Raw genomic sequence first — 16,265 nt, forward strand, 5'->3', positions numbered from 1 at the left:
CAGAAGTTTTTTTCCCCTTCTTTTTCTAATTATTATTATTCTAAACCGGACTGTGTAAAGATTTATTCTGCTCATGGCCTTGGAGGCGTTCTCTAACCCAGTTTATGTCCCACGTGTTCCCAAATGTCTTTATTTATTTTTATAGGAAAAAGAGTGACAACAGCATATGTAACAGGATCGGTTTGAAATCGCCGTTGGAAAAAAGTTTGAAAGCTCGTCTGAAACAAAACAGCTCGGCGCCCTCTTTTACCTCAAGACAGCCATTTGCTTTTCATCTGCTGTGTTATTCTAGCCTCTCATGCTCTGTGACCCGAAAAGGCTCCTGACCTGCTTTTTAAAATTTCCTTTTCGAGCTCCTTTCAGCCTCTCTGCAGCCGTCTTACTTGACGACGCTTCACCTGCCGTTGTGCTTTCTGCCCCCAAATCATTCGAATACCAGCAGTAGGTACATATTTTTTTAAAAAGTCTATTACTGAATGAGAAGAAGTGTTCTCGTTCACTTTGCATGACATTCATCAGGATGTAAAAAAAAAAAAGTCTCATTTCCTTCCCAATCGTCATTAATCTTCTTTTTTGTTCTATTCTCTGGAGAGTTGCAGGCTATCCCGCGACACCGTTATTAAACGTAGGCTGCTATCTGCTATTCTCTCGGACGACAAGATTATCCGATAATTCCCGAGCGGGGTGCCATCAGAAACCATTTCCACCTCGATTGTCTGATAACTAGCCTTTAATTATACAATGTATGCTGGCTGTTATGTTCCGGAATAATCTGGATAGGGGTGTGATGCCACAAACGTAGACAAGAATGAGATTTTTTATTTTTATTTTTTTTAAGATAAGACCTACAAAGTACAACAAATGACGCTGGTTCCATTCACCAGGAAAAACGAGACAAACCAAAGGACAAATGTCAACGAAGTTGCTTGTGATGAAAAGATAAGAAAACCCAGAACGCTTACCATACAAACCGAAAATGAGAATGAAACAAAGGCTACGAGCTAAAACCAAAACCGTGGCGAGCCTGCATCCTGACAGAAATCTTTCTGAGACTTTTATAAGTCAGTTGGCTGTAATTAAGGTTCCGTTTTGGGGAGTTTGTTCGACCGATGCTTCACGACCACTTTCTTTCGGACTAGTCCAATGTGCGTGTGCCAAGTATGTATTCATCATTTTACGTCAGATATCATTTGCATCCTTTCCAAAGAACCGAAAGGGACGTTTGAAGAAGAAATGATAATTATGACCACTGAGAATATGTCGTGAAGAACCGTATAGGATGCACAAAAGCATTCTACACTCGAGTAAACATTTCCCCAATGCTTGTGCTGGCTGGAAAGCCTGCATTTCCCCAGGTGGATCATGAACTTCAATGAATCGTCATTGCCTAAGGGCGGCCCGGTAGTCCAGTGGTTAGCACGTCGACTTCACAGTGCAGAGGTACCGGGTTCAATTCCAGCTCCGGCCTCCCTGTGTGGAGTTTGCATGTTCTCCCCGGGCCTGCGTGGGTTTTCTCCGGGTACTCCGGTTTCCTCCCACATTCCAAAAACATGCATGGCAGGCTGATTGAACGCTCTAAATTGTCCCTAGGTGTGAATGTGAGCGTGGATGGTTGTTTGTCTCTGTGTGCCCTGCGATTGGCTGGCAACTGATTCAGGGTGTCCCCGCCTACTGCCCGAAGACGGCTGGGATAGGCTCCAGCACCCCCCGCGACCCTAGTGAGGATCAAGCGGTTCGGAAAATGGATGGATGGATGGATGGATGAATCGTCAGAGGAGGAAAGCAGCAGCTAGTGCAAGAGCCGAAGCTTTCCCATTACTGTGACGAGCTGTTAAATTTTTCATGTGTCCTTGATAAATTCACTTTTGGGGATGATAGTAATGATGTGTCCCATAAAGGACTTTTAATTTCAGACGTTGCTTTTTTTGGGGGGGGAAAACATACAGCAATATGCTGCAGGATTAGAAAGAGGGACTCTGGAAATGCATTTTGGCAACATGCAGCTCGGGCAAAGCCAAAGAGTCCTTATGAAATACATTGAAAGGCTCTTGTCGAAGCGAGTGGACGTGTATTATTTAGCAGCAGTATTAGGCAAAGGAGAGCTGGATGGAGTTTACTAGGTCAAGGCCTTCCTGTCCAATATCGAGACTCATGTCGGACCAACAGCCTCTAATGCAATTCGTGCAGTGGAAGACTTGGTGCCTCAGCTGAATTCGCACTCGTGCACTCAACCTGGGTCGGCGTCTGCAGAGCCAGGCGATGTTCTTTTGTATGCCACTTTTGGGTGTATTTCATACGGGAGTATGTACGCCTCATAAATATATTATCACCGTGATGGCAAACACTGAAGGCTCTGCTGAAGCCGTGTCATTTGAGTGAATGGGAGAAAGCGGAAGGACCGGGAGAGATTTGGAGAAAGGATATTAAAGTGAGGGTAATGGAGGGGGATAAAATTCTCTCTTATGGTGCATTTGAATATCTTTTCAAATTGGATGGACGTGCACACTTGCCCTTCTCAGTCCAACGACGAGGATGGCGAACATGCGGTACATCCATCTGCATGCGTGGTTGCGGACAACGCCGATTCGTTCAACCATTATTTATTGACTTTTTTTTAACGGGGCTCACAGTACGCACCGGCAAACACACCCGCCCGAAAGCTGAGTGTCTTTCCTTCCCTCCTCTATTGGCACGTTTCAATATTTCATAAGTTGTCTATTTTCAGAGACCCTTTAGAGGGGTGCGCCTTCAAGAGCGCACATACAAAAACAAACAGATGCGTGCACATGGCTGCGCGCACGGGCTCAAGTCACTGCATGAGGACAAACTCACAGAGATTAACATGCACGCTGCACAGCTCGCAGCAAGCATGAACACCCAAGTTTACTCCGCTGCGTTGCTGCACTAATCTGCTCAGCAGCCGCAGTGTTGGAAAGGATTTCTGCTTTGAGCGTCTTCAACATGCACTGAACTGGAGGATGTGTGTGTGCGTGTATGAAAGTATTTGTTTGCCAGTGTGCTGAAGGGTGATGCAGAACAAAATTGTCAACAAAAGAAAAAAAGGAAAAATAATCATTAAAATAGATAACATTGGAATTATTTGAAAAATCCTGAATGAAGACAATCCATTTCTTGAACCCAATGCTACATCATGTCATGCAGACTGTAAAGATGTTCATAGGGAGTTCCTCTGGATCTCACAGCAACAACCACATTGCACTGTGAGATTGCAACAATGCAAAAACCTCTGAAGGCACGGCTTTCACTCTCCATATTTTGAAAATACTCTTGAGACAACAGATCCAGATGTTATGACTCTCTTAAACATGGATTTTGGAAATCTTTGGGTTTTTTTTTTCTTCCACTCTGATCAAATCCCCTTTTTCACTTCCTCCTATGTGGCCCAAGCACCTAAAGTCTTCCATTTTTTTGTTTTGCATTTTGTCAGATAAATTGAAGGTCATTTTGGAGACGCGGAGCCCGAAGGGCCTCATGCAACCTCCGGACTATCGCACGCTACGTCAAAGCGTAGCCAGGAACAGGTGGAAGATGCCACTCCATTTCGGCCCATTTATAGGCATGAAGCAGGACAAACCTTGTGAAGCGCATCTCACGTCAATATTAGTACGAATCCGAATCGTGTCTTCCTAGTTTTTCTCAGTGGCTTTGGTGCATTTCTCAGGTCAGATTTGAATTTCTCCGATCAGAGGAAAGTAACTGAGGCAAATTGGACCAAAGTCATCAATGAATGATCTCAACAGCGGTCTTACGATCTCCCGTCGAGGTGTCCTGCGAATCCAAGATGCCCGATTCCTGGAGCGAGCGGATACACGAGTCCACCAACTCCAGGCCCGTTGTCAGCTCCTCCTCGATGTCCTTCTGTCCATCTGCATGGCGAGAGAAGAATAAAAACATGAAAAACATGACCGTGGCATGACAGTTCTGGGTATTCCCCGCTTCCCGCCCGAACACGGCCGGGATCGACTCCTGCAAGCTCGCGACGCCGAGGAATGTTCAATCTCTCAATGGAATCAGAGAGAGAATCATCCATTTGTAACATCTTCAATAGTGAGAGCCCTCATCATCAGCGCTACCTTGTGTGCGCAACTCGCATATAAACATCGCTGTCACCGCTAACTTTTACACCTGTCGCCAGCAGCACACAATGTGTTAGTTGGTGAACGCACGCTCTTACGCTCGCTATTTTGGGATCCAGTATATCAGGCCCCAAGAGTGTCATGGGGGAAATAGAACGAACGACACGGCAACAAATCTCGTGGCGTTGCTGTGTACAGGTTAGCAGCGCCTTGGCAGCCAAGAGGACAAATCCATCTCAACGAGTCCTACGAGCAACGTTAGACTCTTATTGAGAAAGGGGGAGATAAATGGCGAAACAAAAGGTTGTCGTAAGTGCATTACAGGGGACGTTTTTATGGACTTTGGTGAATGCTCTTGCACAGCGATGACACCGGGTGAAACTAATTCCATTGTTGTCTTTACAACTATGCCAATATCACTTGAGTATGATGATCATCATCATTTTTAAAACAAGACAGGACAAAAAGGCCCAATTGGAGGGAGAATCAAAGAATTCAATCGAGCATTTCACATTTGGACAGCAGAGGGCGAAGCAGTCCCTTGAAAAGATTGAAGATCCAAACTATTTCCGAGGGAAATCCCGACTTTTCTGAGGTCATCATCTTTGCACAGATATCAATGACATGTCAACGCTCGAGTGGACTGAACAAGAAACCGAACGATGTGTTCACAGTGTCTCATTCCATTCCCCTTTGAGGAGTTTGTGTGCCTCCGCCATCTAGTGGCGATTATGAGCAAGAACCGGTTGTCGCATAACAGGGCTCCGCCCGACGACAAATGACCACGTGCGTCGATGCATTTGCCAACACGCACTCCGACAGACAACTCACTTTGTGAGCCATTACGAAACGTAGAGAACGCCAAAGAAGAGTTGACTACTGACTCAACAAAGGAAGGAGGCCAGAAGAGAGAATTTCGAAGGGTATTTAGTCGGGAGGGGCAAAGTGAAGCCTCACGAACCAGTGAGACATTGTCCCGCATGTGGCAGCCAATGGTTCATTCCCCTCTCTCTCTCTCTCTCGCTGTCTCTCCCTCCTTGTACCTGGTCACATGACTTTCCCTCGCTCGACACGCACAGCCGCAAACCAGACGTCACGTGACCCCAAGGTCACCGACACGCGCCTCGAAACGGAGACTTCATTTTCCAGCCCCGGTGTCATTTTGCCTCTTACTGATGTTTAGCCCCTTGTGGATGTGAGCCCATGCGTTTTGTGGGCCATTTGTTGAATCTTTTGGCTCTCTCATTTCTTGTATTGCAACTGCCATTTATATTGATTTGTTTATGTCTGCGTTTGTGGCCAGTTCTCAGGAGTTGCCAAGGAATAAACCCTGTGTTTTGCTACACCGCGCGTCGTGCTTCATGCTATACATCCTGAGGGAGCGACACCATGTGCCAAGCGTAATCTATGTTGGAAAGACAAACTGCCAGCTTCGAGTGACAGGGAAATGAGCATAAAGTATATGCTGCCACGGTTTTTACTCAAGCTTCGGTCAGAAACGCACGACTATTCGGGAAAATCGTTTAGTTTTTTTCCTGCACTTGCACACGCAAGAGCCCACAACACCTTTCCGACAGCAGCCACCATCACGTTTCGTGCATGCAATTGAATCTGAACAATGGGGAAAAGAAGCGTGATGCAAGAGGCGCAGTCAGCACATCGCTGTGGCAGAATCCAAACAATGGTACACTAGATGAAATTTAAGATGAGATTTTTAACAGGAGTTCCTACCTTGGTTGTTCCAGCGAAATTTCTCCTCTGCTGAACTGCAAGAAAAAAAAGCAAACATGGGTTAGAGCCGCTTGCATAAGGAAAGAAAACGCACACTTACAATGACTTCTGTTTGTATTTGTCTCTGCTGGCCCTTTACAATGGAACGCTAACAATAAAGTCGCCGGCATCCTATTGGATAGAATCCCCGACATCGAGTTCTAAGAGTTCATCTCGAAAATTGATCTTTTTCAAACGGAATCAACCATCTACCCTTCACTGTTGTCGGTCAAAAGTCAGTCTTGTGTTCGATTTGATCAACGACACGCGGAACTTGTTTCTTGCTACCGCTACTTGCTGCTACTTTGTGGTCCGTGGAGGAGGAGGGCAGCCATTTTGATTCAGGGTCGGGCCGTACCATTTGAGCCAGGACCGAACAACCCAAGGACATTTAACACCGCCATCTTTCATGAGCTACAGCTCGATGCTCCGTATTCTCCACGTTTTATCTGAGTTGAAAGCCATGAGAGAGAAAATGAATTCCCACAGAGGGTTTTAAACAGGTCAAAATCAGCGTGATCCTGCAGAAAAAAAAAAAAAAGCCAAACCAAACAATCATGTCAAGAGAGCAGTATTTCCAAATATCTTTCGACAGTGCTGGTGAAGAACGGATCAGTCGGCATGAAAAAAAAAAAAAACAAGCAATGGGCGGACCTCTGCTTGAGCGTTGCAGTGTCACTGTCGAACTCTCTGAGGCAGCAGGCTTTATTTCTGATACTTTAACTGCGGCACCGTGTGTAATGAAAGTGACCTCAAGTGAAGAGTATTTGTTTGTGTCTTGGCAGTGCCCGGTCAACAACAGCGTCGTGCTTCTTATTTTTCGTCTGCAAGCTGTCTGCCGCTGCTCCCTGGTCGGTTATTTCGAAATGCATTTAAGAACGCCGTTTGGGTCGTGTCTTCCTAGTTCATAATCCTTGAAATGCCGACAGCGGTTCTGTTGATTTTGAGCTCCTTCAACGTGGCTCTTGGCCTCCTCCCGCGACCGGTTCAATATGAGCGGAGTACCAACAGCACGATTGGACTATTTGTGTGAGGAGCCGTTTCCCAACTTGGGAAGGAGTTTGCATGTTTTTTCTTTCTCTCTCTTGCGTGGTCGCTTCATTGAAGATGCAAAATGCAATTTTTTTTGAACATGCTAATAATGACCATAGCCCAATTATGAAGTTGAAAGTCAGCTGAAGTCATGAAATGACGACAGCCTCCCACCCGACCTCAGCAGAGGAAGCATAAATAGCTTAGCTGAAAATGATGTTTTCATCACAGAAAATAGGCATTTTCAAAACACTAAATCGTCTCCCCGCCGCAAAAAAACAAAACAACTTTACTCAGCATTCCACTCCTGTCGACCCAGAGAGGTTGTGACCTTTTAGAAAAATGGCGAGAGTGTTGCCGAGACGCGGCATGGTTTCATCCATTCAAAGCAAGGACATTTCGAGAGAAGGACGCAACGTGACTCCAGATGACGATGCCCTTTCATTGACGTGCGGACACGACGGGCTGGAAAGCTCCAAGTGAATAACAAACCTCATCTACACATGAAATACAAAAAAACAAAACAAAACATCAAAGATTATTTAAAAGCACCAAAGATGAGAGCGTTGCTCGCGTTCTGTATTTTTCAATTTCACTGGTGGAGAAAGAAGGAACTGGTGCTAACCCGGGCACGAGCACGAGCACACACGGGGTGGCAAAAGGCCAATAGAGACAAACATGAATCTAGCGTGAAATGCGGGAGGAAGCCGGAGTGCGTGAAAACCCGTGTGCAAACCGCGACCGCACAATGCTGCTCTTCGTAGACCGAGCAAGACAAAAATGGCGGCTGTGAATCTCGACCAACAACGATGTGTGACATGCATTTAAGGCGAAGTCCAAATCACCACTTTCGCACCCACGCTGGAATGTTCCTTGAAGCGATGGTGGCGGCATGCGTTTGAATGCGTCGTTTGGTGACCAAGTGACAAAGCCGCTGTTAGGCCTGCGCACACTGAGGCGTTGTGCTTTTTTTGAAGTGGCAAAAAAGCAGCAGATGCCGCGGGAGACAATGTGCGACCCGCGACCACCGATTACGGCTGGAAACAAAGGCAGAGCTGAAGGACTCATTAGCACCTCTGAAAGTCTTTATTGTGCGCCACACGGCGGAACTGCGGAGCCCTCCCACACTCGCTCGGCAGCGCTTGACACTCATTCGCGGTCGCTTTTTTTTTTTTTTTTTCCTGTTTGACTTTTGTTTCCGGGCCTTCGGTCGAGTTTCAATATTTCAATATTAAATCACATGCGGGTGCTTGCCACACGTACGTCAACAGGCAGCGCTCAGGAAGACAACCTGTGCGAACTTTATTTGGGGTGTATGTGCCGAATTCCACCCTTTGAGATGGCACGTGGAGTCCGTGAAAAAAAAAAAAAACAGCCTTCATTTATTCGGTTCGCTTGTGGTTAACTTTGAGCTACAGAGTCACTCTGCGACTCTTTGTGGGAAAGTTCACTGATTAGATGCTTGCCTGGATGGTCACATAATGATTGCCTCTTTAATTACAAGTCACATTGATCATGTTTTTCTTTATGGTTGGATTGACAGGAGAGGCGCCGAAAAATGCGGCAGAACGTCGACGTTATTTAAGGTGAAGTTTCCAGTGACGAAAGAATTGCCACGTCATCTGGGGGTTTGGATCCCGCTATGTACGTGAGCAAAACAATCGAGCATCTAACGTCGAGTGGTCGTGCAGGTCGAAAGTTTGGGGTTTGACGTTCTGGCAAAAATAAGCCCCTCCAAATAAACAAAGCTTGAGAAATTGTGGGGGTATTTTTACGGTGCACTACGAACCACCGTAAAGTACAGTTCTCTCCGATTCGATTCTGCTCCATCGATATTGTGGTCAGGCTTCAAAACAAACACCGCATTGTGGCCCGTTTGAGCGTATCGATTGATCTTTTTTTTTGTTTGAGAGAGAGACGCACTGATATCACATGACTGGATATTATTCCAGCCCGACATTCCGATCAGCGCACGAATCAAACAGCAGGGACGCTTTCAGAGAACCCGCTGGAAATGCAGTCACCTGCAAGCGCACAGCTGATCCCCACGTATGTTCAGAGAAGAGGGTTTGATGGATTTGACACACAGACGGGAACGCACGTGCACATACATAGATGATAACCCCGCGCGGGCACGCACGCAGACGGTGCACACACCTGATGCTCGTCATGCTTCCGGCCTCAGAGCCAAGCTTGCATCTCTCCAGCTGACTGGCAACAATCTGCCGCTCGGCTTCCAGCTCCCTGGTGAGACGTTCAAACTGCAACTCCTGCATTTGAAAGAGAGTGACGGGGAACGGGTCACAATTGTTCTATTTACGCTGGCGCTAAATTCTATTTTGGCTCCATCGTCCGAGCACACATTTAGAATTGACTGGTTGTCAAATTCCCCGAAAGTGTGCGCAATGCCTGCAGTGTCATTTAAGATGATGAGATAAATTGGTTGATGACGGTCGAGCGCTGGGATTCCACAACAAGTCAAGTCACGATTTTTACATCATCAATCTTTACCATAAAACGGAGACAAGATGTAGCCTTTCCGTATTGACTGACACTTTACAGACAAACGTGAGTGGGGTACAATCAATCTTCCAAACTCAGACCACGCTGGCCTCAGTTCAGGTCAGTGCTGACGAGTGCCATCAGAAAGACACTTGCCAAAAACAGCATCCATGCGAGGCAAAAACCCACTGCTGTACAAAAGGAACACAAAGGCTCGTGTCACATTTGCCAAAAGACATTTTGAGAATAAACACTTTTGAAAAAAACCTTCTGTGGACGGATGAGTCAAAAACGGCACTTTTTGGAAGACGTGCGGCCCGTTACAGCGAGTGTAGAAATGGCACAGCGTTTGATCAAATAGAACATCATGCCAACAGTGAAGCACGGCGGTGGCAGTGTGATGGCCGGTGGCTGTTTTGCTACCTCAGGACCGAGACAACTTGTTGTGATTGATGGGATGATGAATTCTGCTGCCGACCAGAAAATCCTGAAGGAGAATGTCCGACGACCGGTTTGCGCCCTCAAACTCAAGTGCTCTTAGATCACGTAGCAGGACAACGATCCAAAACACACCAGCAAGTCCACCTCTGAATGGCTCAAGAAAAATACTAAATGAAGTTTTTTGGAGTGGCCAAGTCAAAGTCCGGATTTGAATCCAATTGAGATGCTGTGTTGTGATCAGTTCGTCAGTTCGTGCTAGAAAACCCTCCCAGAATGGCAGAATTGAAGCAATTCAATTCAGAAATTGGGTTGACGAACAGAAAACACGCAGAACGGAAATCTGCACGTGATCAATACGCAAAGAACACAGAAATCAGGATGGGGCAAACACTTCTTCACGGCACTGCATTTGTCCTAATATAGTGATATGTATGCAAATGTCACGTGGCTAAAATAACAGCGTCACACACAACCAGCACATCTTCTAGTTTTGCTCTTTCATCAGAGAATATTGTTGAGCGGGGTGACGATGAATCTCATGAATCTATTGGAGCTTATGCACCCGACCGAGGCAGCGCTCGTCGCTCTTCCATATTGATACACTCTGATGATCATAAATCATTGCTGGAGTCAATAATACAACGCATTCACGACCCGCTAACTCTGTAAACTGTCCATCTTCCGATTTGTAGGACTTTGTAGAAACCACACACGCGTCTGCATACTCATTTCAAAGAGGCATTGTTATCGGGATGCAAACGGAAGAAGGGAGGTCGAATAACATTGCTAATGTATCAAGTTACCCTTGAGCAACGCTGCAGGATTACATGATGACGTGGTCGTGCAAACGCCATTTCCGCTAGGTGCAGTTGGTAGCGGAAAATGTTGCGAGTGCACAGCAAACTCGTTGTTAACATGCCGCACCACACACACGCACACACACACATGGATGGGGCTTCCACATGCCGCTGGAGTTGCTCAACGGCAAACACGCTTGACCAGGAAGCGCGACGTGTACCCTCATCCCTCTCAACAGCTTGAGCACGATGTGTTTACACAACACTGGATACCCAAATTATAATGCAAAGCATCCACTTCACCGATACACTGAAGCAAAAAAAAAAAAAAGTTATCCAAATAGTGTTTCGAAAATGAACCTGAACGTATTGAGGAAATCAAATGTCATGCTGAGTAAAGACCATCACAGTCATTACTGTGTGAATGGGTTTTTTTTTGTCTTTTTTCTTTTGTAAAGGGCTTATAGAAGCAATGGCATTCAAGCAGGTGCACAACTCAACTTGCCACAGACTTGCAAGCAAGACATTCCATCACATGCAGTTAAAACTCCCAATCCGTGGCATGCGCTCCATTTACATCTTGCAAACAACTGCATCAAAGAAAACAGCTTGCTTCCCCCTCTGTGATATGACGCGACTATAACCACCCTCATTAGCTGATGCTAAGAACATTATAAAAAAAAAAAAAAAAATTTTAAAAAGCACCTACTTCACTGAAACAACATCACGGCCGATGAAGTAAAAGATGAAAGGTGTTCCGCTTGTTTGGTGCATCGACCGCGGAGAGCGTCGGGCTGCTGAAAGGTTAAACTGAGATGACTAACTGCATGGATGGCGAGAATTCTGTTGGTAAGGGTTTTTGAAAAGCCCAAACAAAAGACACTGCTCCCTCCTTCTCGCCCGATTGCCCCCCCCCCTGCCTCTCCAATCTCCGCTGCCTCCAAATGAAGGCCTGACATGCAGCCACCTGTTACTGCAGCCACGACGAACACCATGCAAGGAGGACAAAAAAAAAGCCAAGAAAATGAGAAAGTATAAGGAGAAAGGAGAAGAGGTGCGAGAGAGTCCGCATACCTTCACGTGGACCATACTTCACAGAACAGACTTCAGTCTGGCTTTTCTTTTTGCCCCCCCCCCCCCCTCTGGCCACAAACATTTCCTCTACCACCTCCAAAGGCTCATCTGTGTTGGGGCCAAGACACATCCAGAGAGACGGCCGAAAGAGAGACAGACACAAGGCGAGAGAGACTACAAGTGTCACTTGAGCCTTCTCTCGGCTTTCTCCATGTCTCTTTATCACTCCCTCCGTGGGGGCCCGTGCACGCACGCACGCACGCACACACACACACACACACACGCGCACACACACACACGCACAGTGTTCAGCGAGGCACAAAGGTCCCCATGGCAACGGAGCATTTCGAAGCCCAGTGGCATTATTCATGCAACGTTGCATCACAAAGGACCCTCCTACTGGTCCACCCTGCAAAAAAGACCACCCCTCTCTCTCTCTCTTTCTCACCCCTCTCTCACCTCTCACATATATCCACACACCCCTCCTCCACTGAAAAGTAAGGAGGGGCTTGAAGACGAAGGTGAGTCAAGGTGAAAACTGAGCAAAATGTTGGACTCATGGCTGCACGAACTCGCATGCCTGGATCCCAAATCCTTTGGTCGCACTTTGAAGTATTCATAACATTTACTTTTTTTTTTCTCAATAAACTAATACTATGGGTAAAATTTTGTCATGGTTTTGATGTGTTTGTGTTTTCAGCTCCCACTGGAGTGGAGGGCGTTCCCTCCAGCGCTACACCTGTCACACATCGTCATCAGAGTCAGTGGACTACTTGAGGACTGCCATGCAGACAACCCGAAGTTTGGATTCTTCACCTTGCTCACGACTCTCGTACCAAGTGCAATTTTCTAGATGCTCGTGATCCCGTTTCTTCATTCTTTGTTCACAAAGCGTGGTGCTGTGAACGGTAATCGAGAATGTCTGGCTAAGTCTACATTTCTGCGAGGTAAATAGCTTATTCAAAACATCTCCTTTGCCCGGAAAGAAAATACAAAGAGGCCCTTTGGTGAGTGGCAAAGTCCTGAGGAGGAATGTCAATCATAACACGTCTGGGATTGAAGTCAAATTCAACCATGCAAAAAAAGATCACTTACCAGGATGCAGTAAGCCTGGTAATTAGAACCCATTGCCTTCCCAACGGGGGTCAGTCGCTCCTGAGAAGATTGCCGCACCTCCTACTGAGTCCGACTCAAATGCAGCCTTCTTTTTGTATGTGTTTACGCGACGTGCGCTGCTCACCTCTTCATCCGTACCTTGTAAAATACGCAAATATGCCAGGCGCATGCAAAGTGTCGTCGTCGATTCATTCAAATTGGTATCCGCCCAACTCGCGTGGCTGTTTGAATGTATGGACGAACCGCATGTGTATGCCTGTCAAGAGAAGTCTTTCAGGTTTAGTCTGTTTATAAGAACTGCAACACGCTGGAGTGCATTGTACTGCAATGTGTCTCAGGCTACGTTCACACCGCAGCTCGATTCCGATTTTCTTGCCCAAATGTGACATGTATCTTTTATGCAATTTTAACAGTACCATCTCGTTTTTTTTTGTTTTGTTTTGTTTTGTTTCAAATCCGACTTGGGCCTTTTTCAAATGTGCACATAAATTGGATACGTATGCGAGGCGTCTGCGGAATGAACGCTCATCCGCAGACGTCCCCCCCCCCCCCCCCCTCCACGCTTGGGGGACGAGTGACATTGTCCGTGAATCTGCAAAGTTGTTTTGAGTAACAGTTGTTGTCTTCACATTTGACTTGAACTGAATCCCACTTGGAAGATGAAGCATAAAGTGGCCATTTGTAGTGATAGTAGGAATTCAGCCACACAGACGGTTTATTTATTAATTCTGCGGGACAATCACGTGACATCATCTTACTAGACGTCTCCGTTAAATGAGGTGATTGAGGAGCATTGCCTCATGGGCCCAAAATATTTCTACCTCCTCCTCCCGCCTTGCTATTCTGATGATATGACATGATAAAATGAGCCCCTACTAAGGACCATATTTATTTCCAGAAACACCTTTTTTGAGGGGTGGGGGGGGGGGGGTCGCGCACGTCGCTTGCTTTGCATGTCACATCGTGTGTCGTTTTGCAATTAGCAAACGGAGCAATTTAAACACAAATGGCTGTATGCCCGGGCCTTCCTGTTTGGAGTTTACATGTTCTCCAGATGCCTGCGTGAGTTTCCTTCAGATACTCTGGTTTCCTCCCGCATTCCGAAAACGTGCATGGCAGGTTAATGGAACACTGGAAATTGTCCCGAGGTAAGGTTGCGAGTGTGAATGGTTGTTTGGCTGTGATTTTGTCTGGCAGCCAGTTGAGGGTGTCCCCCGCCGCCCTCCAAAGATGTTTGGGATTGGCTCCAGCATGCCCGCGACTCTCGTCAGGATAAGCGCTTTCAGAAAATGGATGGGTGGATTATATCTTCTGTCTGTAGGTCACAATTTGTACTGACTGCATCCATGATTTTTTTTTTTGATCGAGGTGTGACTGGAAGCTCTTTGTGCCACTAAAACGTAAGATGCTAAGTCCATATGTGACGACGATCGCAGCTTGGTAAGCAATTGAGCAGTCGGTGCGTCATGCGGCGGCACAATTAGACGGTGAAAATGAACAGGCTCTGCAATCGGGAGCTTGTCAACCGACCGCGTTACTTAATATGGTGCTGCAGACTGATCTTATTATTGAAGGGAGACAAATCGAGAGTTACAGCCACTAGCTCAAAGGGACAGGCCGGCCTCCATTAAAGCCATTAGTCAAGTCAAAGAAATGGAGGCTTCAACAGGGGTAGCCTGCATTGGGAGCATTGATTCTCTGCATGTGCGTCGTGGACGTAACTGACCCTTCCTCTCTTTTTCTTGCATAGAGAGTCGGCCTGGCATTTAGTTGTTGCGGAAAGGGGGGAGGGGCGAGCAGTTCGATTAAAAAAAAAAAAAACGCACACTGCGTATGTTGCAAGCGCTGTCCGAGCCGCTGTTTTGGGCTAAACATTATTTGGTACAATGACAAAGTTGTCCTTTGAGGCGAAGGGCAAAGCAAGCCAACGTGAGAAGGTGGACCGCGATGGCGCTTAGGGAGTGATATTGGAGCCACATTGAAAATGGAAAGAGGAAAACTTCCGAGCGGCGAGGAGGAGCAGGAGGACAGATTCGGAGAGATTTAGTGTTCTGTTGATCCCAGAGCTACTTAAATGTTCATCCCAACCAGACAGATTTGTCTTGTTTTCAGAGGACTGTGCTTGTAGAGCAACGTTTTAATTCCTTCCCCTTCTCACCACCACCCCCCCCTCCACTCCCACCCTTCTGCAACAATGCCAGAACGGCACAATGTAAAGGCATGACATCAGGGAAGGCTCACGCTGATCTTCAACAGTCATCAACAAATTAACGTACCAGAGATATGCAGTCGAGATATTTGGTTTTTCATCCTAGAATTAGACAACCCCCCCCCCCCCCGGAATTAGCCCCCCGCCCCCCTAGCAATGTCTGATTGCTCATTGGCCTGAAGGCTGTGAGACAAAGAGTGCAACAAAGTGTGATGTGCTGAATTACAAAGTTAAAAATCCAATATCCATCCATCTTTTAAACTCGAGTGATCTTGAGACATAGTTTCATGAAATAGTTATGATTCCGAGGAAGCAACGTGATAAGATTTGAATCCTGGTTCGGGGCGATGTTACTGACTCATTCTCTTTCTTCATTGCCTGAAATGAAATAATCATCATCTTCCATTCGACGAAGACTCATCAAATATACACAAAGATATCTTTTCCTTTGCAGTGTCAACCGTCTGCTCGGCATGCGGCGGGAGACGCACTTGACTGCCTGGAGTGCTGAATTCAACTTTGAGCGTGGCGATCGTGCCGCGTAGAGACCACGTGCTCGACAAACGTCGCAAAGCAGAAGTAAAAGGAAGAAAATAGTCAAAGCTGCATTGTTGCGTTGCTACTCAGCCACCCGATGGGTTTTGGGTAGTCTGGTTTCTTTTTTGATCTGGAAAAACCACCACCATTCCGATTGAGAACATTCCTGGATGATTCCGTTGGACACGGATCCATCGACTTGAGTCACTGACAGAAATTAGAAGAGCAGTACTCAGGTTTCTGTTTATATTGAGCTGAAACATTATTGGTACCCTTCCATTAAATCACAGGTGTCAAACTCAAGGCCCGGGGGCCAGATTCGGCCCGCCACGTCATTTCATGTGGCCCACCGAAGCAATCATTGGGTGTCAACTTTCCTGAACCTTGTTAAAATGTCAACTCGTCACATGTAATAAATTATGTTCAAATTTTGCAATCATTTTGTTCGGCTGTTCGCACGCAATCTGCTCACAGTATAATTATAAGCTGATTTGAAGTACATTTAAAAACAAGCGTAATGTGATTTTTAAGATTAGTGGCACAGCCCATCTGTGCAACATTTGGCCCTGGAGTGAAATAACTGGTGGGTGGAGTATTATTGGTCATCGGTAGTTTAGCAGATCACCCACTTTTGATTTTGAGTGAAAAATGTCCACGTTTCTCAGTCATAAACAGAAATGATCATCCCCT

General features: G+C 46.4%; 1 protein-coding gene across 8 annotated transcripts in view; it reads right to left on the minus strand.

Moving 5' to 3' along the window:
- Nucleotides 1-16,265, minus strand: part of ctnnd2b (catenin (cadherin-associated protein), delta 2b) — a 60,763-nt gene that overhangs the window by 28,761 nt on the left and 15,737 nt on the right. For 6 of the 8 annotated variants that reach the window (XR_015102876.1, XM_086129586.1, XM_086129588.1 and 3 more), the window contains exons 3-5: nt 9,057-9,169; nt 5,829-5,863; nt 3,771-3,887 (exon numbers count right to left, since the gene is read on the minus strand). Coding sequence is in view for 7 of the 8 variants with exons in the window: in XM_086129586.1 (XP_085985712.1) it covers nt 3,771-3,887; nt 5,829-5,863; nt 9,057-9,169 (265 nt within the window). In the remaining variant the exon portion in view is untranslated. Of the gene's footprint in view, nt 1-3,770; nt 3,888-5,828; nt 5,864-9,056; nt 9,170-11,348; nt 11,511-11,713; nt 11,837-16,265 lie in introns of those variants that run through there. The other 2 variants (XM_086129591.1, XM_086129592.1) reach the window with 2 other exon arrangements.

Source organism: Hippocampus guttulatus, chromosome 14 (genome assembly GCF_054856545.1).
Source record: "Hippocampus guttulatus isolate MCC_2025c chromosome 14, RoL_Hgut_1.0, whole genome shotgun sequence".
Lineage (NCBI taxonomy): Eukaryota > Metazoa > Chordata > Actinopteri > Syngnathiformes > Syngnathidae > Hippocampus > Hippocampus guttulatus.